At 54.9% G+C, this 26,648-nt stretch overlaps 9 protein-coding genes across 9 annotated transcripts; 5 read left to right on the plus strand and 4 right to left on the minus strand.

Moving 5' to 3' along the window:
• Positions 1 to 273: 273 nt before the first annotated feature.
• ASPACDRAFT_47008 (fungal specific transcription factor domain-containing protein) lies at positions 274 to 2,400 on the plus strand (the record flags this gene model as incomplete). Its single annotated transcript, XM_020201877.1, has 2 exons — positions 274 to 2,098; positions 2,171 to 2,400. The coding sequence occupies 2 exons, from the start codon at positions 274 to 276 to the stop codon at positions 2,398 to 2,400; spliced, it is 2,055 nt and encodes a 684-aa protein (XP_020052579.1).
• Positions 2,401 to 2,494: 94 nt separating this feature from the next.
• Positions 2,495 to 3,813, minus strand: ASPACDRAFT_1859491 (NAD(P)-dependent alcohol dehydrogenase; the record flags this gene model as incomplete). Its single annotated transcript, XM_020197671.1, has 3 exons — positions 3,726 to 3,813; positions 3,522 to 3,650; positions 2,495 to 3,451 (listed from the first exon to the last, which is right to left on the minus strand). The coding sequence occupies exons 1-3, from the start codon at positions 3,747 to 3,749 to the stop codon at positions 2,495 to 2,497; spliced, it is 1,110 nt and encodes a 369-aa protein (XP_020052580.1). The 5' UTR covers positions 3,750 to 3,813.
• A 2,499-nt stretch (positions 3,814 to 6,312) lies between these two features.
• ASPACDRAFT_63704 (RidA family protein) lies at positions 6,313 to 6,786 on the minus strand (the record flags this gene model as incomplete). Its single annotated transcript, XM_020203923.1, has 2 exons — positions 6,313 to 6,608; positions 6,675 to 6,786. The coding sequence occupies 2 exons, from the start codon at positions 6,784 to 6,786 to the stop codon at positions 6,313 to 6,315; spliced, it is 408 nt and encodes a 135-aa protein (XP_020052581.1).
• A 681-nt stretch (positions 6,787 to 7,467) lies between these two features.
• Positions 7,468 to 8,588, plus strand: ASPACDRAFT_125805 (uncharacterized protein). Its single transcript, XM_020196848.1, has 2 exons — positions 7,468 to 7,683; positions 7,753 to 8,588. The coding sequence occupies exon 2, from the start codon at positions 7,784 to 7,786 to the stop codon at positions 8,393 to 8,395; it is 612 nt and encodes a 203-aa protein (XP_020052582.1). The 5' UTR covers positions 7,468 to 7,683; positions 7,753 to 7,783; the 3' UTR covers positions 8,396 to 8,588.
• Positions 8,589 to 9,703: 1,115 nt separating this feature from the next.
• Positions 9,704 to 12,272, plus strand: ASPACDRAFT_1883031 (putative MFS lactose permease; the record flags this gene model as incomplete). The annotated part of the gene is made up of 7 exons (XM_020198308.1): positions 9,704 to 9,871; positions 9,927 to 10,140; positions 10,209 to 10,558; positions 10,612 to 10,834; positions 10,904 to 11,331; positions 11,390 to 11,610; positions 12,245 to 12,272. Exons 1-7 carry the CDS (start codon positions 9,737 to 9,739, stop codon positions 12,270 to 12,272), a joined length of 1,599 nt encoding a protein of 532 aa, XP_020052583.1. The 5' UTR covers positions 9,704 to 9,736.
• A 139-nt stretch (positions 12,273 to 12,411) lies between these two features.
• Positions 12,412 to 13,205, plus strand: ASPACDRAFT_125807 (uncharacterized protein). The gene has a single exon (XM_020196849.1). It carries the CDS (start codon positions 12,670 to 12,672, stop codon positions 13,147 to 13,149), a length of 480 nt encoding a protein of 159 aa, XP_020052584.1. The 5' UTR covers positions 12,412 to 12,669; the 3' UTR covers positions 13,150 to 13,205.
• Positions 13,206 to 15,149: 1,944 nt separating this feature from the next.
• Positions 15,150 to 16,883, minus strand: ASPACDRAFT_125809 (uncharacterized protein). The gene is made up of 5 exons (XM_020196850.1): positions 16,676 to 16,883; positions 16,328 to 16,554; positions 16,022 to 16,256; positions 15,820 to 15,933; positions 15,150 to 15,718 (listed from the first exon to the last, which is right to left on the minus strand). The coding sequence occupies exons 1-5, from the start codon at positions 16,814 to 16,816 to the stop codon at positions 15,311 to 15,313; spliced, it is 1,125 nt and encodes a 374-aa protein (XP_020052585.1). The 5' UTR covers positions 16,817 to 16,883; the 3' UTR covers positions 15,150 to 15,310.
• A 941-nt stretch (positions 16,884 to 17,824) lies between these two features.
• ASPACDRAFT_34834 (flavin-binding monooxygenase-like protein) lies at positions 17,825 to 19,715 on the plus strand (the record flags this gene model as incomplete). The annotated part of the gene is made up of 2 exons (XM_020200076.1): positions 17,825 to 17,858; positions 17,929 to 19,715. The coding sequence occupies 2 exons, from the start codon at positions 17,825 to 17,827 to the stop codon at positions 19,713 to 19,715; spliced, it is 1,821 nt and encodes a 606-aa protein (XP_020052586.1).
• Positions 19,716 to 22,064: 2,349 nt separating this feature from the next.
• On the minus strand, positions 22,065 to 23,384 carry ASPACDRAFT_63710 (putative C2H2 finger domain protein; the record flags this gene model as incomplete). Its single annotated transcript, XM_020203924.1, has 2 exons — positions 22,065 to 22,175; positions 22,236 to 23,384. The coding sequence occupies 2 exons, from the start codon at positions 23,382 to 23,384 to the stop codon at positions 22,065 to 22,067; spliced, it is 1,260 nt and encodes a 419-aa protein (XP_020052587.1).
• Between the last annotated feature and the right edge of the window lie 3,264 nt (positions 23,385 to 26,648).

Here is a 26,648-nt window from a genome sequence, read left to right on the forward strand (position 1 = left end):
GCGAATGTCGAATGTCGGCAACGCTCTGCAATTCAACGCCGCGCGGCAAATCTCCCCTCGTAAGCTTTTCCAACTTTTCCTCTCAAGGCTTCAAGGGGGAGTGCGGCTGTCCAGTAGCCCCGAGCTGACCGGAACTGAAGCTCTAGACGCAGACTACCTGGCGCTCGAGGAAAGCCATCGCGTCGCCAAAGACAAATATGCAGTCCTCCACCTGGGGAATTGTTGCAGGGTCCGACCACTGGAGGAAACGATCCGGTTTCGTCTCCCCGACCAATGACGGCGGACAATCGCCGCCAATATAACCCGATCTCATCGTCCATCGAACCTGGTGAAGCCGAGTCTGCTATGGGTATTGCTCGCAAGATATGCGAGCTAGGCAGCCAGCATCTAGACGAACAAACCACATCGGCCATTCCTGGCTACTCGGCAAGTAAAGGCGTCTTGCCTGCGCCTGGCACTGCCGCAAATCGTCGTCCTATTTCCGCCATTCTAGGTCAACCATTCCCTGCCACCGAGATCATCTGCAGTCTATTGGATGATTACTTTGACACGGTTCATTGGTTTTCGCTGGTGGTCTATGAGCCCAAATTTCGTCGCAAGCTTCGAACCATTGCCGACGGTTGCGCCGACCCCACCCAGCGACCCTTCCTCTTATTACTGGCAGTCATGCTCGGTATGGCGGCATGGTACCGGTCACAACGCAGCCGTCAGGAGCTGTCTAATACGAATGACGATTGGGCGGACTGGAGTGATATTCTTATGCGACTGGTTGAAAACAATCTAATAGATGTGATGGACCATCCTTCTCTCCTCGCAATACAGACCTGCATTCTCTTCGGTTCATATCATGTTTACCACGGAAGACCAAATTTGTCATTTACTCTACTTGGGGCGACTATCAAAATGGCACATGCGATTGGCATGCATCGGGAGCCTCGACGCGGTGATATTGATGACATCGAAGAGCGAAAGCGAGTGTGGTGGACAATCTACACATGGGACCGGTTTGCATCCATCACGTATGGCACACCATTGGGCATAAACGACAAGGATTGCAATTTGAGCATGCCTGCAGACATTTACGAAAACCCTTCCTTCGCTCACCCGGCCTCTGATGACTCTGCCTCTGTCTGCTATTCGCCATATCAACGGGAATTGAACCGACTTTATCTCATTGCATCGCCAGCACTTGAGATCATCTTTGGCTCTCGTACTTCACGGACGTCTCAAGATCTAGTCAGGGACAGTTTTGTAAGTTTGGTCCAGGAGACTTCGGAAAAGCTTCATTCGTGGCGACAATGTCTCCCAAGCCACTTGGTCCTCGATCTCCAGCAAGACTTCCGTGCAACCGGTGAACAAAGCTTCAAAGCGTATGCCTTGCAAGCCTTGTCACTTCATCTAACATACGACAACATTTTGATCGTGCTTTACCGTCCTTTGATTTCAAGGCAGGTGGACCATCTTTGGACGAGCAACATGTCACCTGGGGTTGACGATATCCATTCGACTGCTTTTGCGACGGCAGCTGCTCCAGACTCGTCCAGAAGAACTCCCATCCAAGCCAGCACAGCCAACTCGGAATTTTGGATGAAAGCCGCCATTCGAACGTCCAGGATAACTGAACTGCCGGTGCTTGCGCAACTAGCGACCGATAGTCATTTAGTCGCCTTCCTCGCCATCAATCTATTCAACGCCGCGGTTGTCTTGGCAGTAATGGCCATATCAGAGCCGCTTTCTGATACAGCTCAAGAAGTCAAGCGGACGATGACCCGCATTCTGCGTCTACAGGACCTCTTGGGAAAGCGCTCAGCCCTCTCCAGACAGAGTACTCAGGTTCTGAAGAAGGTGGTTACGATGCTTCTCCGCCGGGAATCGGCCGCCATGCTCGCCCCTCTTGCGGAAACCACCACCTTCAGTGAGTACGATACCAATGGCAACCGAGCTCTACCTGATCCGCCTCCCATGTCTGTCGAAGAGACGCTGCGATTGCCGTTAAATGCGACTTTAGACATGGTGGATCCCTTGGTGGGCAGCCAGGGGAGCTCTAATTTCGATCGCGCTGGTCGCGTCAATGAAAGCTTGACTTCCCTTCAGTACGGTAAGCCATTCTCATCTCCCCTCTTTCTCTTCTTTTTTTGTGCTGATGCTGATGCTTGTGAGGAATTCTCAGTCATGGTTCCCGGCCAGGATTACACGCTCCACGTTCCTGTACTAGGAGAAAGTCAGCGGGGTCAATTGCCTACTCATCCTAACATTTCATCGGCGAATGACTGGGCGCTCCCTGCGCCAAGCGACTGGCAACAGCCCAATGGTCTCACGCCACCTGGGGAAGACGGGCATTACAACAACGTAGAAAACGGTCTCTACTGGCTGTGGGATACCACATGGAATGGGCTGTGAATAAACGTTTTTGAAACTGTTACACGGTGTTTCTCTCTATCCCAAAGTTCCATAGTCGCCATAAAAAGAAGTCACCCGCCCCGAAACCCAGCTTCTACGCCTCAACAGCATTGGCTGTTTCTGCATCCATCTCCGGTCCATATATGATACTCTTGATCCCTATCCTGTTTGCCACATTCCGAAATGCCTCCTCGACCTGCGAGAAGGAGTATTCGTGAGTGACAAGGCCGTCGACATTGACACGTCGGGCGTCAAGGAGTCCTATGGCGGTTCGGAAGTCTCCAGGGCCGTAGCGGAAGCTGCCCTTCAGAGTAACCTCTTTATCGCAGATTTGACCAATGGGAACGGTGACACTCGGTCTACCCAAGCCGACCTGGATGAAGGTTCCTCCTGGCGTGACCGCATGTAGACCACAGACAAGGCAAGGCTCCGCCCCCGTTGCGTCCAAGATCACATCTGCGCCGTCTTCGAGTCCCGCCGCTCTGAGAAGGTCGGCCGCATTCACCTCAGGCGATGCAGCACTCATTTGGTATGTATGTGTGGCTCCATACTTGCCAGCGACCGTAAGCCGACTGGAAACAATATCAACCGCAACGACAGTAGATGCACCAAAGGCACGGGCAACAGCGCAGCAGAGGAGTCCAACCGGACCCGCGCCGAAGATGATGACAGACTTGGTTTGCATATCTCCTGCGAGCCGACAAGCATGCACTGCGACACTCAACGGCTCAACCAATGCGCCCTGACGCAGTGAAATGTGAGCGGGAAGCTTGAAACAGCACTCGACCGGGACGCGGTAGTATGTGCAAAGTGTCCCGTCGATTGGCGGCGTCGCTGCAAATCGCATGTCACGGCAGAGATTATAACGGCCCCTGCGACACGGCTCGCAGGTATTGCAGGCGACGCCAGGCTCTAGGGCAACGCGGTCTCCCACGGCGATCCCTTCAGCTTTGCTGCCGCAAGAGACAACGATTCCTGTTGACTCATGGCCCAAGATGATTGGTTGCTCTACCACATAGCGACCGATTCGCCCATGTTGCCAGTAATGTACCTGTTGGAGCAGTGGCGCATTAACTCCGAAATGATTCACCAGTGTCAAGAGGATAGAAATCAATACTCACGTCGGAGCCGCAGAGCCCGGTTGCGACAATTTTCACAATGACATCCCTTCCGGACTGAACCTCCGGTACCATGCGCGTTTCATAGTAGAAGGAGCCGCCTGGCTTGAGCACGGCAGCTAAATTAACGCCCTTGAATTGAAACATCAGTGACCCGAACTTGGAAGCTTTAGAGACAGTCCCAATGACATTCATGGAATCCCCTACCTGAGTCGAATCTGCAGCAATCATGTTTCCAAGCCCTGAGCAATTTGCAGCCCAGATATATGAAGATCTGCTGATACGTTCTGGCTCCTCTCTGTCTTTAATATTACCTGCCGGCTGGTTGTGTTTATAAACCAGGGGCGCATTGACTCGCTTCCGGCGGAGCGTGTAGCTTCGGTTCCGGCCTTCCTAACAATAATTGCATTGCTGATTGCTGATTCCCCGCATCGATCGACCATCGACTAGAGCTAGTGAGACATCAAAACGAGGATCTTCCCCGGTCGCCTTCGTCCCCACTTTTAAAGGTACACAGTATCTCTTCTTCTCGTGGCGGTGGTCTCGCCTCCGATTTCTTCGGGTTCTAAGACCTACCCGTTTAGCTTGTCTCTCAATGCCTGGTCACACTTGGTTCCTGCTAGTGGTAAGCAAGGAGCGGTTCCGATCCCAGGCAGAGAGACCACACCTCTTGAATTGCCGTTATTCGACACCGAGCAAGCTCTCTTCCATGGGGACTTTATTCCGACGCAGGTCATCCGGGCCGGTGTTTTACAGCTCTCGTGGGCAGGAGCTCATTGCTGAGCATAGTGGGTCCGGAACCGAATTTCAGGTCGGGCAAGTCAGCATCCGCCGGAACCGAGTGTGCGAATCCGCCTGGGACTACACAATGCGCCCTGAATTGATATAGCATCAGAGCGAAAGCGACATACAAATGGCTCTCTATGACCTGACTTGAAGTGTGGAGTGATTGCCGTCATCTCTACTGGGGATGTATACGCCAAATTTGCACGTGACCTCCGCATCACGGCGGCGTACTAGGGAGACACTGCAGGAAATGGCCGGATTTTCTTCTCCCCGCTCGATGATTCGCCGTAGAATTTACCATTGGTGTGGCCAGTGTTCAATTTTGCCGTCGTACTGGTCGTGTGATTCTTCTACTCGGAGACAGCGGACCGATCGCTGGATGATATCGATCGCTTCTTCCAGTAGAGCAACGGTGTCTTTGTTCACCATGTGCCAGAGGCCATCTCGGGGTCGAACAACCGCTCCGGTATGTTGCGCCGGAAAATGAGCGGCTCCAGCTCGGTGCTACTGCTGCGGGCGCTAAGATTGGGGCTAGTGCGATAGAGCATAAGGCGCATGTTTGAAGACAGGCCCCTACCGCGTCAGGGTAGCGAAACCCCGAGCTCATACTTCAACGGGTGCCATGTCGGTGGCTCACACGGAATTACATGCTTACTTCAAGAACAAAAAGCAGAAAGCGATATTCACATCAAATATATCAAATGTTACGATTTCATTTCATGATAATCGGGATAAAAAGGAGTCACTTAACGACACAAGGAGCGGACCAAGCCCGGAGGTCACTGACATCAAGCCTCACTTCCAAATATGACCCTCCATCTTCAAGTACTCGAAACTCTCAGCCTGCTCCACCACCTCATCCTCCTCATTTTTTAGGAGCCCCTGGTCGAACAGATCAGCACCAAACCTGCACGGCTTGCGACACGCCGGGCAATGCATGGGTAGCTTGAATTTATAGTCGGTGCCCCATTCAATCGCACCGTGCCGGTTCCAGGCGCACTCCAAGTGGAAATAGGTTTTGCAGCCCTCGCAGCACAGGTCCACGTGCGGGTCGGCGCACTCGCAGATGTCGCACGCCGCATCCACGGGCTTGTTGGCTGGGTTATTGATCTTACGCGCTAGGACGCGGCGGCGGGCCTGCTCGGCGGGCTGCAGGCAGTCCCAGTTGCGGAAGTCGTTACTGGAGAAGACCTCTTCGAAGCTGCGGTGCTTCTTGATCTGCTCCAAGCCAGGGGAAGAACATGATTGTGCCTGGCTTCGGAGTGTCGTCGCCGGTACTCTGCGGCGTGAGGATTGCGGGGTGGCCGTCGCTGTCGCTTGACTCATTCTCGCTGTCGGTCTGCTGGGGCGTGAGAAGGACGTCCCCGTCTTCACTGCTGAACCCGGCTCCGTCGTCGGATGTCTGCGTCGCAGCATGGGATGTTGAGGAGGTCGGCACGCGCGACTCAGCGTCAGATGCCTGAGGAGCTGTGGCAGGCTCGCTTGCCGTACTAAGGCGGGCGAGATCCTTTTTCAGCTCGCTGTAGGCACGGAAGCGGAAGTAGGGCATCTTGAAGCTGAGTTGGAGAGGTGAAGTCGGGTGAAGGTGAAGGTGCTCGATGGTTGATTGTTGATGGTGATGATGGCGATGTTTCCAACTAATTTATACGCAGCAGCACGGGAATATAGAGCCCTCTACAACAAAGAGCTTACAATGCCCATTGTATCAAGGATGGAGTATAACAACCGACCTTCACGAGTAAACAATGAATGGCCTAGTTCAGTCCTGATACCCGACTGAAGAAGTACTTGCAAATGCTTTGTTACGCGACTGAAGGCAGTTCATCCTCGTTGATCTATTGCACCGAAATACTCAAACTCCGTTCATTATGCAAATGTCAGCACCAAGCACCCCCTTGTTTTCGCTTTTTCATCTTCACCATCACGCTGAATAAAGTCACAAAACATCTAAACCCAGTTACTCACACACTTCATCCTCTCCCTCCTCGTCCCCAATCCCCTCCAGAATCTATTTCGGATCATGCGCAACAACCTCAATCTCAACGCGCATATCATCCTCGCCCAGCCGCGTGACACCAACACAGGTCCACAGCGGCTCGTGGTCGGGCATCCACTTCTTGAAGTTCCGGACCATGGCGTCCAGCGCCTCGTTGTTGATGGGCACGTGGTACGAATTCACCCGGAACACCTGGCTCCAGCCCTTCCCGCCGGCGGTCTTCAGATTCAGGTCCACGTTCGCGAAGGCCTGGTCGATCTGCGCGTTGATCTCGCGGTGGATCTCGCCGGTTTGGGGGTCCCAGCCGCCTTTTTACCCGGAAATTTAGCATTGCATTGTGTATGCATGATGATGAGGGAAAGGGGAGGACCTACCCTGGCCGGAACATTCGATGCGGTCGCCGATGCGGACGGCCTGGCTGTATTTGAAGGTCTGTTGGTTGCGCTTGCCGACGCCGTCGTAGTTGTAGTAGGTGAGGTGGGACATGATGCCTGATTAAGGGTGTGTATGTGTGTAGGTAGAGGGAATGTCAAGTCAAGGTCAAGGTGAATTGGGAATTGAGCGAGGTTACATGCGATGACGATGGGGTTTTATAGAGTTCCCGGGGCGGATTAGAGACAGCGGAATATATGTTCCGCGGGGAGGAGTAGCCCTGAGGGGATGAAGTCATGGATGTTCTCTCACTTTCTGTCTGTCTCAGATTGCCGTGTTTTATCTCTAGATAAACAAAGAAGCCTCTTTCTAGTGCAGAGAAATAGAGCCTGCCAGGCTCTCCACTTCGTGAAGTGTCGAGTGTGTCAACTTACATGCGGGAACTTGCACCACGCAGCATTCCCTGACTACTCTACCTAAACTCTACTTCCAAAATTGGTCTGAAGTCCGACTTCCTAGGTATATTCCATACATAAACTGTTGCCCATCAATCTACATATGTACATAATCAGAATCTGAGAATCACCGCAAAGCCAAGGGTCAACCCAGCCAGCCCATCAAATATAATCACGTGACCCAGGGTCATGAGTAATCGACTCCCACCTTGCCCCAAAAACTAACCTGTTTAGGAGCTAGTGGCTGGCGGTGACCACACCCTCTGACCGCCCGGAGATATACTGCCGGCGGACCGCATTCGGCGCCAGCAAGCTCCGCCCGGTGGTTCCTCGTCCTTCCCATCCCCCAGCCTTGGAATTATTCGCAACTCAGGACTCAATCTGAACCACATTCTTTTACTTTTCTACTCTTTCATCCAGTTCCATTCACTCCCTTATCCATAAAAACTTTTCCTAACACTCAATTGCATCCATCCAGCATTCATACACTAGACCTCATCACCCCAACCCATCACTCGTATTCTGCCTTGCGACTTTGCGACAACAATCAGCCATTGTAAGCTCGGTAGCACCAGCGCCCCCAACAAAGACAGACCCCCCCCTCACTAACGACCAATCACCGCAGCACCCCCCACAAACCCCAGAGACAAAAAAAAATGTCCATCCGCACCCTCTCCGACACCGACTTCGAAGACAGCACGCTCAAGCGCGCGCGCACAGACCCGACCGCGCACCGGCTCTGCTACGACTGGATGATCGTGCAGGGCAACTGCCACTACGCGCGCGACCGCGCCGCCTTCACGAGCTACCGGCCCGTGACCAGCGTGCGCCTGCAGACCAACATCTTCAACCCGATGGAGGAGCTGGAGGTGGCCGGCGTCGGCACGGTGGAGATACCTGTTATGCGGTCGCTGACGGACCCCAACAACAACAACCACAACCCGTTTGACAGCACCCACCCCGACACGCACACGCACACCCTCGTCCTCGAGAACGTCCTGCACATCCCCGAGGCCGTCTGCAACGGGTTTAACCCGCTGCTGTACGGGAGCAGCATGTCGTGCACGGCCGAGAGCTGGACGGGCGCGGATCGCGCGGGCACCCCGCTGTGGGTGGCGACCCCCTTCGCGGGCGGGTCGCGGCTGGTGCTGGCCGGCGCGGCGGCGCAGCTGCAGCACCAGCAGGGGGTGTCGGAGCTGATTGCCGGGCGGTATTATACGCTGAGTCTGTATATTAGTCCTGCGGAGAAGGCGGAGTTGATGGGGTAGATGGTTGTTTGCCGCAGAGGGGTTGTTTGTGGCAACCTAGGGAGAAAAGGGAAGGGTGAATCCTGTTGGGGCGAGGCACGAGGCAACATGACAGGTGACTGTATGTTGGGTTGTGCTGTACAATATATTACGATACCTATGATAGAATATAGCAAAAAAGCAATACGATACGATTCCGGATAAGTCAAGCGAGATGCATGGCCTAGAAAGCATGGCATGGCATGGCCTGCCCCTCCGTCGGTGGTCGGATGGACACGTGGAAGAGCGGCAGTCGGAGAGCTTCACCCAGCTCGATCGATGCCATGAGTTGGGATACGGAAAGAACTCCCAATAACCTCCTGCAGTAGCTTGGGCGCTTGAACGGTCCGGTCAATTCGATTGTGGATCGAGTGACTGGGAAAGAGTGTCTGTGCGAAAGGTCAGTTAGTCACTCAGTGAGAGTGTTTGGAGGCGATTCACTGATCATCCCGGGGTCTAATTTAGGGCTCGATCCCAAATTCACGCCATGTGGGCAGCAAAAACCGCGGGGAAAGGGAATGAAAGGGGGGATATACCTCAGCCCACTATAGTTCGACCCAACCACTCGCTTAAGACCCTGAAATTCAGTTCACATGTGTCTCTATGAGTCCTTAGGACGGAGTCGAGGGCCGAGAACCTACCAGAAAAGAAAGGGTCTAATCTCGCATCTCGTGTGGCTCATCATGTCTAATCCCCATGGGGTCTCTCTCGTCCGGCTGTTCGGCCCGTGGCCCGGCTGTCACGCAAAGCACCACCCAAACACACCAAGAAACCACCCAATATGGCTCAATCTTGCCCCAACCTTTTTTCAATCCAATATCTAGCGAAATGGCAAATGGCAAATGGCAAATGGCAAATGGCAAATGGTAACTAGCAAATAGCAAAACCACGATCGCGTTTCCCTGCGGCAGTCCGGCCCAGACTGCCACACTCTCTCTCTCTTGCCTTTCGGGCATCCCCAGCTTCCCCGGATTCATCTAATCCCGTTTGGATACGGGGTCTCATCCTTGCTGCAATTAGCCCGCCACTCAGCCTATTCTTTGCGAGTTCCTGTCCCTGCCCTATCACAGCGCGTCCTCCCCAGCAAATTTTCCGCGGCATCTGGTGACAGGAAGGGACTATAGTCAGACATGCAGCGATACCCAGTCTTACCATGCCATGCCACCATCCCTCGCCCGCCCGCCCGCCCGCCCTCGCTTCAATTTTCGATGGTATATATGAGCTCCTTGATTTCCGCTCGAGTCTTCGGTTTCTCTTCTTTTTGTTTCTCAGGTCAGCTTTGAACATCAATTCGAAAGATTGTCTTCCGGAAGCTCTCTCACCATGTCTGAGAAACATACGGCGGAGGTCTCCCACCTGGACTCGTCCGAGGTCCAGGTCAAGGGGGTCCACAATGCGGCGTTGGCGGTGGCCACCATCCAGCAGAAGCCCAGTCTGTGGAGCAAGAGCATGCTCAAGGTATGCCACTCGGTGATGTGGTGCGTGGGCGGTGTGGGTGCTAACGGACAGTTAGCTGTACTGCTGTATCGCGGTCGCCATGCTCAACTCCTGCATCAACGGTTACGACGGTTCCCTGATGGGCTCGATCAACAGTTATCCCCAGTACCGCGACTACTTCGGGTTCGACCCGGACGCCGGTACCCCCTCGACCGGTATTGTGTACGCCATCTATACCATCGGAAACATCGTCGGATCGTTCACGGCCGGTCCCTTCACTGATTTCAAGGGTACATTCTTCTTTCCCCATTCCCTGGGGTCTGGTTACGGAAGCAAGGCTCTGACAGGCGTACAATAGGGCGACGAGTCGGCATGGCGATTGGCGCCGTCTTCATCATCATCGGAACCTGCGTGCAAGCCTCGTGCCACAACCTGGGCGGATTCATGGGCGGCCGCTTCCTGCTGGGATTCGGCGTGGCGACCTCGGCCACTGCCGGACCGGCCTACGTGTCGGAGATGGCCCACCCGGCCTACCGCGGTGCCATGACGGGTCTGTACAACGTGCTGTGGTTCGGGGGTGGTATTCCGGGCACTTTCATCCCCTGGCGCACCAGCCACATCCAGAGCGACATGAGCTGGCGGATTCCGATCTGGCTGCAGATGGTGTTCTCCGGGCTGGTGTTGTGTTTCGTTTACTTCCTCCCTGAGGTAGGTCTTCATGGGTTATCCGTGCCGTGAAGGCAGAGGCTAATCGTGTCCAGTCCCCCCGTTGGCTCATGTCCCACGACCGCCACGAAGAGGCCCTCAACGTGCTGGCCGAGTACCACGGCGAGGGCGACCGCAACGCTCCGATCGTGCAGCTGGAATACCGGGAGATGATGGAGGACATTTCCAAGACGGGGTCCGACAAGCGCTGGTGGGACTACCGCGAGCTGTTCAACACCCGCGAGACGCGGTATCGGTCCATGCTGGTGATCTTCATGGGTGAGTTTCCTCCCCTGCGGTGTCCCAGAGTCCCCTCACCTTAGCCACCGCAACTGACATCGCACACAGCTCTCTTCGGCCAATGGTCCGGCAACGGCCCCGTCAGCTACTACTACCCGCAGATGCTCCGCGGCGCGGGGATCACCAGCAACAACACGCAGCTGCTGCTGCAGGGCTTGCAGAACGTGGTGTCACTGATCGGGGCGGTGTCCGGGGCGCTGCTGACGGACCGGTTCGGACGGCGGCAGCAGCTGCTGGTGTCGACCAGCCTGGTGGTGGTGCTGTTCATCATCGTGACGGCGCTGAACGCGACCAACGTCGTCGACGGGCCGGATGGCACCCCGACCGCCAAGAGCGGCGTCACCGCGCGCGCCCAGATCGCCATGATCTTCATCTTCGGCTTCGTCATCTCCGCCGGCTGGACCCCCAACCAGGCCATGTACCCCGTCGAGTGTCTGCGGTACGAGTCCCGCGCCAAGGGCATGGGCATGAACAACGTAAGTTTCTTTTGACTGGCAGTCTTCCCGTGAAACCCTTTTAATAACAGCCGAACAGTTCTTCGTCAACATCGCCTCCTTCTACAACACCTTCGTCACCGGCATCGCCTTCACCCGCGCCGGCTGGAAGTACTACTTCCTCTTCATCTTCTGGGACACCCTCGAGGTCATCGTCATCTACTTCCTGTTCGTCGAGACCAGTAAGCGCACCCTCGAGGAGTTGACCGAGATCTTCCAGGCCAAGAACCCGGTCAAGGCCTCGCTGAAGCGCGATGAGGTGTTGGTTTCGGGCGGGGAGGCGACGCAGATCACCAAGGAGGCAGAGGCGTGAGACGCTGGGGGAGGGGAGTAATTGAGTTCGGAGTAGTGGAGAAGTAATGGGAGGCTTTTGGGTTGTTGGGATGTTTGGATGTTCGCTGTGAGAGTCGATCAATCCACTCACTCGGTTATGTCTTGGGCGTGAAGTCTATAAGTTATCACTTATCATTAATTAGGAAGGTGCCGCTGCTGCACCGTCCGATTTAGCCACTGCTTTTGCTCCCTGAATACCTTCCGTAGAGCCCAGATCCTGCTCCGTGCAGTCCCCAAGGAAGGTATTCCACTTATCTTATCGCAGGTTCAAGCGTGCGCGCGACCCACAGGTCAGGGACAAGATTCCGGGATTAGGGCTGCATGAGCGACAACCTGCCTGCCTCAGTGGTCATGTATCTTATCGCTGATGGCCCCAGCGTATTCACCTTCAGATAACCACCCATATAAGATATACTAGTACTTAACTGAGAGGTTAGTACGTCCTACCTTAGGTAATACTGTAGTAAAGATGAAAAGATCCCCGATTGGGCATGTCTCGGTCTTCTCGACTGGGCATGAGGTTGTTAGTGCACACGGACTCTGCAGCGCCTTAGCTGTGAAGTATTACCAATACAGAAGAATATAATTAACAGCTACTCTGTACATAAAAACACATTCTCTTGCTACTACAGCAGTGACCGCCTATAGGACTCCTTGCGTCTAGTCACGTGATGTTGGACCCAGTCCGACCCCCCCAAAACACCGTCGGCACTCGAACTCCTCCTTTCTCTCCCCTCGGTAACTTATATACTCCACCTGCAAGGCTTGTTCATCTCCCTTTCCCTGTTATGAGCTGTAAAGCTGAAAGGCCATGCTCCCACCCCACGTTCTTGTTCCAGGTATCATGACTGATACCTACTAAGAACAGACTCTTACTATTATCTCCTTTGCCTTCAACCGAGTCAACCTCTTTCTCTCGCCAAATGTCAGTCACTCAACTAAGCGCATAACTGCTGTCTGACTTCTCAACACTCTGGTTAGCCCACCATGTCTAATACAAGCAACTGTGGGGCAGACGCACTCCGTCCGCGTCGCCTCCAATCATTGAAAGTCTCAGCTTATTCTCAATTATCCTGGAGTGCTCTAATCGCATCGGGTCAATGCGCGACCAAGCTCCCAGATCAATGCAGCCGGATTCAAACTCTCCTCAACCAGACCCCATCCATCCCTTCCGCTTTGGAGGTTCCTGACTCTATCGTAGGAAATAATCTGGTCTTAGAAGGCTATTCTAGGTGGTCAGTCTCTTCGCGTTCTCAGCGGATGGGTAGCGAATGCGCTCTGGATGCCAGCAAAGCTTCCTGTCCTCGAAGCGCGTATATTGGAGTGTCGCGCCCAAGCACGTGTGTGTTGTCCGGGGGATTCATTCCCCAATGGTCCGGCTTCCAATCCTTAGCGCAATCCTCTGGAAATCATCTAGCACTCTGTGTTCTAGGCTGGTCGTACGTCCTCTCTGGTCCTGTGACTTGACATATCACCCACTGAGTCGTGCAATTTCTCACGCCGCATTTTTCGAAGGTATGGACCGTGTTGAGGTGTCCGCAGTCCTGACAGTTTCCCTTGCGACCGGAGGATCTGGAACGCTAGAATTTCCAATAAGCACTAGACATTGAAGCGGGATGCATAGATTCAGCTGTTTACCATGCTGGTGACGTGATCAGGGGAATTGAAGGGATGGTTAATGGATGTCAGTGCTTGGAGAGCAGAAGGGCAGCTCGATATAGTGAGAGAGGTCGGTCAAGTAGAGCCGCGTTCCAGTGGATTTGAACTCTCAGATTGAAGTTGGTTCTCCACTGTGTGCCAGACGGCAGACCCGAATTCACACTCTATATATGGCGCCCGCTCGGTCCTAAGATCGACACAAATATCTCATCGATTCAGCATCGCACTAAAGGGAGAGGAGGAAAAACACACGCGGATAATGTCTGTCTGGCTGCCTTTACTAGGGTTGTGTGGCTGCGAGGGCGACTGATGCGCGACAAGATTCTCCTTGGCTACCAAAAAAAAAAAAACGTCAGCTTAAAGCATAAACCAAGCGCTTGTTACATCTATCTGCGTCTGATTGGAGTACTGTCCAATGTCTACGACGGCGTCAGTACGTAGTAGTGTGGGGACCCTCTCGTGACTAACGTGCGACTGGCACGGAGGCGGCTTACAATACAGACAGAGTCAAGCTTGAAGTTGGAGTATGCAAAGCCAGTAAAAGTCCAAATGAATCGTTTTTTATCCCAAGGCTGAGCCGAGGCGTTGCGGTCGTGTGCATACGGGGAGCGTATCGCCCGGCCCATGCCTCACTCGGACATTTCCCAAATGACCCTAGATCGTCCCTAAAGATAGGATAGTGAGAGGCGGCCATACAGAAAGAAGGACGCTTCTCCTGCGCACAGTTCTCTACCCTTCGATCATAAGCTTATCTTATCTTCGCTAGGCGTACCGACGGCGCTTCCTTTAGGGTTGACTTAATTCTTTGACTCTGGGCAGCAGCCAAGAACTCACCTACCATCCGGTTAGATGGAAGTAGTATACAGATAGGTATGGACACGCCCGCGGCGGTTGCATGGCGGTCAATCAAGCGGCGGCTGGCTTAGTCGATTGGCGGCTAGTACATATGCCAAGAAGGAATCTGTTATCCAACGGTTATTGTGAAAACTCAGACTGAGACTGAGACGGGGGAAGGGGAGAGATTGCACATACAGATCCATCCATGTGCAATTGTCGATTGGGAAAGACCGAAATGCACAACCCTCTCCCCCCGCCCCAAATAAAAGTGAAATGTGAAGGAAGCAGGCGGGACAAATCTCATATAGGCATAAGCCCTCCCCCGTACCGAAGTGTCTCAATCAGATCATCAACCCAGAAACCCCAACAGGGTAGAACTATGAGTAGTGGGGGTTTGTAGTATACTGCCGGAAAGCGGCGGGTCTCCTCTTCTACAAGTCCAGGATTTTGAGATGGAAACAGGGGTCAATGTGTCGGTTTGCATGAATGTAGGGAAGCCTTCGATTGGTTTTCTTGAGGGCGATTCAGTCCGAGCGGCGGGGGAAGGAAGGTGCGTCCACTCTTACACTAGGTTACTCTGAAGTCATCGTCATCGTGGGGTCTTGTCGGTCTTGCTGGGTCACGTGAGTGTGTTGCTGAATTCGGGTCGTTTGGAGCAGTAGTATGGGGCCTAACTGGCAGTAAGCAGTTATCTTAAGCTCTTGTTGTGCTCTATGGCATTATCCTGGGCGATTGGCCTTGTCGCTCCGCCCCTACTACGTCCCAGAGACCATCGTGCTGATCCTCACCCACAATATAGCGAGCGCATGGCACAAGCGGGCTCTAGGACAGAGTACGCGGTTGGTGGTGCATCATCCTTCCATTCGTCAAGTTTGTCCATCAAGCAAGGATGAGTACAAGAACGATCCTGGAATGGCAGCTGGTGGAAAATACAGGAGTCCATTCCAATGCTTTCTCGAATAGAATCACAAGCCTGCGAGTTAGAACCAATGGTATACAAGCATTGACAACCACTTACAGCCGGAGAACACAAAACAAGCTATACCCTAAGAAACAACACTATATACAAGATCACAACGCCGTCACACAATGAACACATAGCACCTCCAGCTCCACCCCCTAATATGACCAATCAATTCCTCGTAATTATCAACTCCTGGACTACATGAATCCCTCCTTCTTCCCCCGTCCGCTGACCCTCCGCATCCACCGCCGCCAGCATGATCTGCTCATCACTGACCGTCGCCAACTGCGTCCACTGCGTATCCGGCAACGACAAGGGATGACGGAACTTCTTCTTCCGGGACTGCGAATGCGCACTCTGATGCTCTCCTTCAGAAAGGGGATACCCTGACCCTCCGAGGCCAGTCGTCGTACTTCCGCCCTTGGCGTTGAAGCTCTGGGAGGACCAGTAGGTGCCCGCCCGTTTCACCATCCGGCGACACACGGGGTAGATCATGGGGAGGTTGCCGATGATGACGGCGACGAAGGTCTCGCGACAGGCCCAGCTGCCGGCTTGGGAGGCGCCGTTTGCGCCGGCCTTGCGTTGGAGTCAGCATCGTCGTCGTTTGGGACGAGGGTTGGAGCAGGAGGTTAAGTCACTCAAGTGACGAAGAAGCAAGTAAGAGGTTTTTTACGCACCGTGACGATCAACACACACCGCAGAATCCCCGCCGCCATGACGAATAACCCGCCGCTGAACAACACCACCAATTCGAGTTTCTCGCGCCAGGGGAGACGGGCTTTGAAGAGGATCTATCCCATCTCGCAATCAGCTTTTGATCCCAAACAACAGCAAAAATCGTCGTCGGTCGGGATCGTTCCGAAGGGGGGGGGAGCGTACAGGAAACGGAATCGAAATCAAATACACGTCCGTCACCACATTCAGCGTCACCGTCACGTACACATCGATATGCGAGACAGCCGGCTGACAGTAATTCCCGGGATCCGGGTAGATCTGCCAGTTTCTGCGGAGCGGACGACACCCCAGCAGGATACTCAGGATGACCGCGAGGTAGGTGCCGGCGATGAAGAGGTAGGCGAGACGGATGCGACGGGTCATGTTGTATATTCCAGCCCTAGATTATGGGGGTCAATCGAACGGAAACCACAGACCCCGATCCATCCAACCAAGAAAAGGGAGGCGTACGTCAGTCGCGAATAAAACACCGCCATGCACGTCTTGAGCAACCACAGCAAAGTGGTATACAGCGACCATCCCAGCACCTGGGTCTTGGAGCCCCCGACGCGGAGCCGGTACTCTTCGGACTGCGGGGAGAGCGCCGCGCGCTGGGCCGCGGTCATGGAGTTGTTGGCGAGGCCGTGCCACCAGGCGCTGACGCAGTAGGCGGCGCCGGTTTCGAGGGCGTACACTACCTGCCCGCCAGAAAATTGGTTAGAGGGTGGACATCAACCGATAGGGTTTTGTATGGTTGTCATGAAAAGGGGGGCCGGGGGAGTAAGCAGCCAAGCTGGTCGGTAGGTAAGTAAGACGTACCCCTGCAACCGGCATCAAATAATCATCCAGTGCGAAATTCTTAGGCCCCGCCGTAATCCACCTGGCCGCGATGCGGCAGGCAATGGTCAGAATGGCAATGGCCAAGAGGGTAAAGGCCTCAATGACGAAGTCATCAGCCATGAAGACGGGAAAGGAAGAAAAGAAGAAGAGAACAAGAAGAAGGAAAAAAGAAAGTCGTCTGTGGAACCATCCTGAAGCAAGGCAGATCAGATCGGGGGAAGAGAGGGGGGTTTATTATGTATAAGACAGGTTTTATCGGGGGAAGAGATAGAGAGAGGGATTTGTATCATGATCTGTGCTATTTTTTTTTTTCGTTGTTTGCTCTTTGCTTCTATGTATCACTTTTTTCCCCTGGACAACAAACCCAAATGCCGACTCGTCAATGGCCCGGGAAAGACAAACGCAGAACCCGCATACGTAGGAAGGATGGACGGACATGGGCTCCACTTTTCCCCGTCCTGGTACTTCTTGCAGGTTGGTTACTACGTAGCAAGAGTACCTTTTTCTGCAGAACAGAACAGGGAAGTGGACAATAATGGGCAAGGCATAACACACTACAAAATAGACTACTGACCGTTTGGTGCCCCATGTCCGATGAACGGGTGGTCCCCCTGGGGTTATAACAGGGGAAAGCCCGACTGTCCCCGAGAGGGGGCACTGTGACACCAGTGGCCAGTGGCCAGTGGCTAGTAGCCAGGAAGTGGGCCCACGGCATGGCTTGTGGCATGGGGTGGTGTGCCGCCTGTCAGACCGTTGCTTCAGCGGATGAGCCGAGCTGTCATCTTCATTCAATGGTGGAGCCAACGGGCGACATTCACTGTTCGTTAACCCTAAGCGGTGTTAGTGGGTGAATTGACCCCGCCACAACAACACCGGTGCAACCTCCGTCGTTATTGCGATCATCCACTTTCCTTGTTCGTGCAATAATGTGAGGAGGAAGAACGAAGGGAGGGAACAGACGGAGATTTAGAAAAACTGCCACCGATCGGCACGTTATCTGTCAGTCATTTCCCCTCCTTTCCCCCCCCTTGCAGGGCTATTTTTATTCTTTCTTGCTGCCTTCCCTCCCGCCTGTTTTCGTTTCTTTTCTTTTTTGGTACTCCTTCCCATCTGGTGTCTGCTATCATAATGGAGCCAGTTGATGTGACAATCATCGGCGCAGGTAAGGTTGCCTGCATCATGCAGTTGCGCTCATCTTGAGCTCGAACTCATACTGATCCAGCACTCAACAGGTTGGAGCGGCCTAGCTGCCCTCAAGACCTACCACCAAGTCCACCCCAATGCCTCCATCCTCCTCCTCGAGGCCGCCGACACCGTTGGAGGCGTCTGGGCCCAGCACCGCCTGTACAAGGGCCTCAAATCCAACAACATGCGGGGCACCTACGAGTTCAGCGACTTTCCCCTCGACGATTCCTACGGTGTCGCGCCGGGCGAGCATCTCCCCGGAGCGGTGATCCAGAAATACCTCACCGACTTCGCAGAGCACTTTCACCTGACACCACACATCCACCTCCGACGACGCGTTCGCACCATCCAGCACGAAGCCGACACCACCTGGACCTTGACCGTCGACCATCTAGACCCTGAAACCCCCGATGCGATCACCGAAACCTCGACCCTACACACCAGCAAACTCATCCTGGCGACGGGGATCACCTCGCAGCCCTACCTCCCCGACTTCCCCGGCCAGGAGCAGTTCACCCCGCCATTATTCCACATCAAGGACCTCCGCCACCACCAGGACCAGATCTTCGCTCCTCCCCCACCAACCACCTCCCCGCCCGAAGACACAAACACCAGCGAGAGCATCGTGATCTTTGGCGGCACCAAATCCGCCTGGGATGCCGTGTACGCCGCCGCGACAACCACTCCCTACCAAGTGGACTGGATAATCCGGTCGACCGGCCACGGCCCGGTCTGGATGGCGCCGCCGTACGTGACGCCACTAAAGAAATGGCTGGAGAGGCTAGTGACCACGCGGCTGCTGACCTGGTTCAGCCCGTGCATCTGGGGCGCCGCGGGCGACGGCTGCTCCACCGTGCGCTGGCTGCTGCACGGCACCTGGCTCGGCCGAAAGGTCGTGGACGCCTTCTGGTGGGTGCTGGGGAACGACGTGCTCACGCTGAACAACTACGCCGCGCACCCGGAGACCCGCAAGCTGGTGCCCTGGATCAGTCCCTTCTGGATCGCCAGCGGGCTGAGCATCCTCAACTACCCGACGGACTTCTTCGAGCTCGTGCGCAGTGGGCGCGTGCGGGTGCATGTGGACGAGGTGGCGAACCTGTCGGACCAGACCGTGGCGCTGGGGTCGGGCCGGCGGATTGAGCAGGTCCGCGCGGTGGTCTGCGCGACCGGGTGGAAGGCCAAGCCGGAGATCCAGTTTGTGCCGGCCGCCCTGGAGCAGGAATTGGGGTTGCCCGAGGCAGAGGACTGCGTGCCCCGCGAGGTGGTGCGGTTGGCCGACAACGAGATCCGAAGACGGTTCCCCCGCCTCCAGCATCCGCCCGCCATGGTTAAGGGATACAAGCCCCTCGCGGACGATGCGCCGGCCGCCGTGGGCCATCCCCTGCGCTTGACCCGGTTCATGGTCCCCGTGGGCGAACTGGGCAAGGAACGCTCGATCGCGTGCCTGGGCCTGACGATGACGATCAACACGGCGATGGTGGCGCAGGCGCAGGCGCTGTGGGTGGCGGCGTGGATGGGCGAGAAGCTGAACCTGAAGAGTCAAGAGCGGTGTCCCGACCCAGCCCGAAAGGCCCTGCAATTGCAGTCTTCTTCCGATGTGGATGCGGATCTGGTCTGGGAGACGACGCTGCATAGTCAGTTCGGCGTGCATCGCTATCCTGGCGGGTTTGGGCGCAGGAATCCGGATTTCGTGTTCGATGCGTTGCCGTACGTTGATCTGCTGTTGCGGGACTTGGGGCTGGATTATCGGAGGAAGGGCACGTCGCTGAAATGGCTGGAACCGTATGGGATGGAGGATTATCGGGGGTTGGTGGAAGAGTGGATGGTGGATTGATTTGGTGATGATGGAAGAACGAATGTAAGCAGACTGGGTCGTTTACAAAAATAGCAGCAAAGGTTTTCAAGCTTGCCTAATTCCCTGCACTGCCTACCTGGTACTCTTCCCAGGCTCCACTACCAACATAGCCCTAACTCATTCTCCCTGGCGGACATACCTGCCTCCACCTCACAGATCAAACTCCTCAAAGACAGCCACTCCCCCGTTCACCTTCTGCCCCAGCACCTCCCCATCGACCGTCCCGGTCCACCGGAAGAAATGCTGCCCATCGCCCGCCACCTCTCGCGTCCCCAGCATCGTCACCCTCACCCCCCTCATCACCACCTCGACCGCGAACCCCGACGCGGCGACATGGCCGACCCGCTGCACGCTGACAATTCCGGCCTCACAGCCGCTCAAGACCGTCACCCCATCTTTGAGGACAGATGCGCTGGCCACGGGGATTGTCGAGTTGAGCGGCGTCTCCTGGAACCAGACCAGCGAGTAGGGGCCGACGTGGGCGTGGCCCCAGAACCACTTCTTGACGAGCGAGTGGAAGGGGCGTTCCGACCAGTTCTGCGCTGCTTTAGCACTGGACTGTATAAAGAGGGAGTGGGCAATACCTTATCATGATACCCATACCCCTCGAACCTGACCTCCTCTCCATCGACGATCAGGTCGACGGTGGCCTTCGCATGCGGCACGATATTCACCCAGCCCACCGACCCGAGTCTCAGCGAGGGATCAAAGCGTTGGGATGTAGTGCAGGGCGTTCGGGGGGAGGTAGCCTGAGTGTCCGCGTCAGCTTGCCCTATACCACCCAACCCAGACCCAGCAAGAAAGCAACAGCAGAAGGGAACCAACATTCTCCAACCTCAACCGCCCACTAACCCTGCTGCCCTCCCACCCGACCCAAACATCCAGGTTGGGGCCTGCCGCAGCACCAGCAGCACCAGCCGCCGCCGTCGACCTAGCAAAAAACCCCCGACTCGCATCGCCATCCTCACGCACAACCACCCTCTTGCTCTTCCCCCATTTACTCTTACCCTTGCCATTGCTCTTCCCCTTCCCCCTCCCCTTCCCCCTCCCCTTCCCCCTCCCCTTCCCCCTCCCCATGCCCTCCCCGACAAACCCAGGATACCCCCCGGAAGAAGCAACCCACCCGCCCAACCCCTCCCAGAACCCCACATTCCACCCACCACCATCCCCCAACACAATCCCCTCACTCTCCTCCCCGGCGACGCCAATCTCACTGACCACCCGCCCATTCCCGGCCACCGGACGGTTGCCCATGGCCATCAGATCGCCGGGCTCCTCCTGATCGCCTTTATCCCCTTTATCGCCCTTATCACCGCGGTCCTTCCCCCCATCCCCACCCCGATCCCCAGGGGAAGCAGGGGCATCCGGCAAACTCACATAAACATAACTCCACACCACGGAGCTCCCATTCCGGGGCGCCATGGGGAACGCGGCGGGACTGCTGGTGAAGAAGGTGATGACGGCGGAGAGGTTGGGGTTGTGGGCGGCGACGGCGTCGAAGTACCACCATTCGAAGGCGGAGGCGTTGACGGCTGAGAGTTTGGGGGCGGAGAGCTCGGAGAGGTAAGGGTTTGGGGTGTTGTAGGTGGCGGTGATGGGGGTGTTTGGGGGGGCGGGGAGGGCGGGGATGGGGGAGATGTATTGGGTTTGGACTTCGGGGGAGAGGAGGAGGCATAAAAGTAGGGAGAGGGAGGTGAGGAGGACTGGGGGGGTGGAGATGGGCATTTTCAATGTCATTTTTTGCTGGTTATTCTTGTAGTAGATTTGTTTGGGGGTTATGGGTGTTGTTGGGTATGGAGAACGGCATATATTGATTGACTCAGGTTCAGAAGATGGTGGGGGGTTTATTAGGGCTGGAGAGTGAAGGAGATGCGATTGCAGCTTCAGGGTACGAACACAGCCAAGTGTCGCGGAGAAACCTATACGGATCTACTTTGGCCGAGTCGAGTCGCACCACCACCACCACCACACACTCGATGCTGTTGTCCGTGTTCCACACATCAGCACGGTAGACGACAAGGAAGCATGGGCAATTGTACAAGGACTTGGGGTCAAACTCTCATATCTCCATATCCCAAACAGCAAGGCCAACGCTCCGAACTACCGAAACAAAGAAAATCGCTCTACTTACATACCACATACGTATACACAACAACAGAACGACAAACTAAACCCATCGCTGATGCCAAACCCAACAGACAAATCCCGTCCCAGTCCCCGGCCCGCAATGAAACTAGATACAAGACAAGATAAACGCTGCGGCCTTAACACTTATAAACAATTCTCACAACGCCGTAAACATGCAATGTTTCTCCGTTTGCCTGCCCCTCAGGCTTGTCCATTGGAGTCGTCGCTGCGATCCTCCTCCTTGACCGTTGGCGGTCGTGTCGTATTCGACTCGGAATCGCCCTTTCCGCACCCTTTGACAAGCATATGTCGCTATGAAGATTTTATCAGCATACACTGTAAACTAAAGATAAGATCCGAGGAAAAGCATACCTTCAGAGCATCCTTGCGGGAGAAACTCTTGTCGCAGTGGTTGCAAGGAAAAGGCTTGACCGACAGATGAATCCGCTTATGTCGTTTCAGGTCGTGGTTGCGGTTGAAGCTCTGGGGGCATTGATCGCACTTGAACGGTCGGTCGTTGGCGGGGCCGGGCCCTCCATGGCCCGGTGGCGGCAGGTGGCCGCCATACATCCGCTGCATGTGCGCCTCGAACCCACTGTTGAAAGTGTGGGGCATCAGCGAATTGGGCGCCGTCAGGGACATCTGGGCGTTCGGGTTGTGCAGGTTTGTCCACACCGGCCCGCTCGACCCAGGGAGGGTATATGACGGCCAGGGCTGGCGTTGGTAGTTCAGGTGATGCGCCGGGTGGGGGTTCGACGCGACCCGGCCGGGGGGTTGCATGCTCATCCCGGTGGGGCCGTAGGGGGAATAGCTGCCCGGCGGACTGGCCAGCTGCTGAACCGTGCTGTAGGCGGGCGCGGACGAGGACTTGACCATGTAGGGATCGTTCGAGGGGAGCGGCTGCGGAGAGGGCACGGGCGGGAGACCGTGCTGTGCAGAGAGCACGGCATGCGTGAGCGCGTGCGGGGGCTGTTGCGCGGCAGTGACAGGGATCGGTTGTTGGAACGGAGGCAGCTGGTTCATCTCGTACCCTTGCGGTATGGAGTCCGCTCCCGTAGGCGAGGTGACCGCGTTGCGACTAATCGGATTATTATTTCCGGGCGGCGAGAACGTGTCGCGACTCGCATAGGGGCTCAAACTCGACGTCCACGAGGGGCGCGCCGCCGCTGCGGCGCCCGACGCACTGCCATACGAGTTCTGGGTGGGCCAGAACGGTCCCAGGTCGGGCGTGGCTGGTACGGATGGGATTATCCCCGCGGTCGTCTGGTGCGCAGTGGTGACGGGGGTGGTTTCGCCCGATTGACTCGTCGCCGGTGGGGTCAAGAGGTTGCTGACGCTGGGGTTGAGGGCCGAGGGATTGGGGAGTTGCGTGTATTTCAGAGCGCCGGGAAACTGTCGGCTGGGGAGCTCCATGCTGGGCAGCGGGGGAGCGCCCGGGCGACGGGTGTTCAACGGCGGGGGAGCCGACAGCGCTTCGAGAGAGGGCCCCATGCCGGGGGCGGGAATAGCAAGGGCAGCCATGTTCGCGCTGGTATCACGAGGGTAGCCGGTAGACGGGAACAGGTCGACCACGTTCAACGGAGCGTTGGTCAGAGTCGAGGGCGAAGGTCCTTGGGGAAAAGCAACGGTTTCGCTTCCAAGAGTCCAATATCGACTGCCAGCGAGGCCTCCAGAGATGTCCGGAGGATCCAGGAGGGGCGATGGGATCGCCACAAGCGATCTCGTGGGGCAGTCGGGATGAGAGAGATCGCGCACGGTCAATCCGTTGTCACGCTCGTCACGGTTGTCCGGTCTCAAGGCGATGCTTGGTGAACCACTTGCGCTCAGTTGGGAGTCATATCCCAGCAGGAGGGAGCAAATGAGGAATCAAGGCAAATCAAGCCACCCGTCGCTTGGTCGTACAAAGGCGCCAAACCAGTCGCCAGCAAGTTCTTGGAAAGGTGACGATTAGACACTCACGCACATGGTGTGAATCAATGAAGATCAGATGAAGTGACAGATCGGACCGAGGCGTGGTCAAGACGAGGCAGGCGATGTGCGGCTAGATGCGACCCTCAGGTCAACACTGACGTACCGTGGAATGACGAAAGGCTAAGTGCGAGTGCGGAGGTGAGTCAACGAGGCGCAGGGAAAGGGTCACACAATATGGGTAATGATGATGTTAATGTTGATGTTGGAGGGGGAGTGGCGTGGGAAAAGAGTAGAGGGGATGATCAAGATGGTGAGATGGTGAGGTGGTGAGATGAGGATGATTAGTAGTAGTGGGAGGAGTAATAATAGTGTGTAATGTGTAGTGTGTAGTGTGTGCGCAGTGGAAGAGGGAAAAGTAGTAGTAGAAGAAGATAAGGTGGAGATAAATGATGATTCGGTGCTGCGGCTGGCCGGTCCGGGGCCTCTTTTGATTTTATTTATTCTGGGAACGGGTGAAGATTTTAGTAGACTAGGTAGACTAACCAAAGGGAAGGTGCAAAAAGTCGATGAATGATTGATTGCTGGTCGGGATGGGCAGAGACCTTCGCAGGCCCAAACAAGCCGGGAATGAAGACGTATCCAGACCAGTCCAAAGCCGGGTCTGGCCAGCGCGGGGGGGGAGGAGGAAAGAGAAAGAGAGCGAAGAGAGAAGAGGGAGGGGAACAAAAGAGAAGAATTAGGGAAACCCCGAAAACCAAAAAAAAATAAAATTGTCAGGAAATGTCAGGAAAAAAATATAACGAGGAAAGGGAAAATAGAAACCAGACAAAACCAAGACAGACAGACAGACGACAGGCGACAGACACAGAGAGAGAGAGAATGAGTGCGAGGTGAGCAAAGAGCAAAGAGCACAGAGCAAAGAGATAGCCAAGAAAGGAAAACGATGGTATTTTTTCTGGGTTTTCCCCGGTCAGGAAATATTACCAGGGAGAAATTACCCACCCAAAATCAGCTAGACTGTCAGGAATATTAGACGAGGAAGTCCAAGGAGAAAATTAGGCAAAGTTCAGGGAAAACGCTGGACATGAAGGAAAAGGCTGGAATGCTTCTGCAATGAACGGTTTCTTCAGGGCGAGAATTCGACTTCTATAGCAGGAGTCCCCTAGACCAGGAAAAGGTAAACACAAGTGGAGGAAGAGAAGTTAGAGGAGGAAAGGAAAACAATCCAAAGAGGAAGCTCAATCAACCATGGATGAAACTGCTGCTGCTGCTGCTGCTGCTGCTGCAGTAGTTCAACAGCAGCAAAGGATAATTTAGTTTAGGGTACTCCGTGCTCCGTACAATCAGTCCACTCCGTAGAAGAAAAGTGAGTGAATGTCGGGTTGCAATACCTAATCTGGGGAATCACTGCTCCTGCAGTCCGGTACGGTATGTACAGTCTGTACAGTCTGTACGGTATGATACATGTCAGCAGGTGGTGTGCTGTATGTGGTGTATTGTCTGGCACGGCTGGGACTGGATCTGAACCAGGTGAGCGAGTCAATGTCTAGACAATCCAACCATTCATTCTTTGCAGTTATTTCCCTCTGTCTAACCGAGAATATTCTGAGAGGAACAACAGAGAGAATGAGAGCAATAGAGAATGAGACAATAAGATCCTGATTGAGAACAACAGCGACATCCAACAGACAGTCAGTCAGTCAGTCAGTCCATCCGTCAGACAGTCTTACCCATCGCCCATGGATCGCAATGCTCGTTTCCCCACCCACCCTTTTTTTTCCTTCCCAGACTAACCAAGGTAACCGAGAAAAAAAGGAGACTAAAGGAGACTTGAAGGCACTAAAGACACTAAAGACACTAAACGACCAGGACGACTGATCAACGGCAACGTGGTTGACAGGGCTCTGGTACCAGACCAGACGCCCGAAAAGGGTTTCCACCTTCTCGGCTCTTCCCATTCCCATCCATCCTCTTGTCTTCCTAGTTCCTTCGTTCGTTTGTTCTTCGGTCCTGTTCTTCCTCCGCTGTGGCCACCCCTAGAGGCCTGCTTAAGTTAAGTTAAATGCTAAGCCTAACCGACCACCACATGATTGTGTTCCACAGCACACGACGTAGGGATGGAGGGGTAGGCTCGAATGACTAGACTACTATCTCTTGTTCTTGTATAGTTGTTGTCATCAGCTGAGAATCATCTCCATCCTCAAATTGACTCTGTCCCAACCAGCAACCAGCAACCAGCAACTCAACAGCGTCGAATCGGCTAGACCTCCCATCTGCAGCGTGGTCCTGACCGAATTGGTAAAGAATCATAAGCCTGAAAATTTTACAGAAACACTATCAAAAGAATGATAAGAATAATAATTCCGGACCAGAGATGAGGAATCTCAAACCCGGTTCACATCCCCCCCTCCCGCCTCCCCCTACTCCCCTCTTCATGGGGGAACCCTACTTTCCTACCGTACTTCCTACTCACGTACTACTGTACCTATACCTACACAATAGGCTCGTACCTGTGTTGAGGTGATTGCCCCTTCAAGTAACCACTCCCTCTTTCTCCTCCTTCTCGGGAAGTAAATTACTCAGCCTGGATGGAGCCTGGAGGCCAGAGTCACTTCAGTCAGGCTGCTCGCGCATCCCTATGCACGCGGAATGGCTGGAATGATAATCATCCTATTCGGCAAGGTACTTTTTTTTTCCCCTGTTCCCCCATGACCCTCTTCTCTATCGCTCGACGGTCGTTCTATTCTTACTTTCTATTGATTTTTGGCACTACTGAAGCATCTTCCCTGTCGACTGAGCTTGGTCAGATAGGCATGTGGAGCGCAGTTCGATGATCGGCCAGCCCGACCCCAGCAGGAATCAGCCCTCTGGTTC

The sequence above is a fragment of the Aspergillus aculeatus genome, assembly GCF_001890905.1.
Source record: "Aspergillus aculeatus ATCC 16872 unplaced genomic scaffold ASPACscaffold_17, whole genome shotgun sequence".
Classification (NCBI taxonomy): domain Eukaryota; kingdom Fungi; phylum Ascomycota; class Eurotiomycetes; order Eurotiales; family Aspergillaceae; genus Aspergillus; species Aspergillus aculeatus.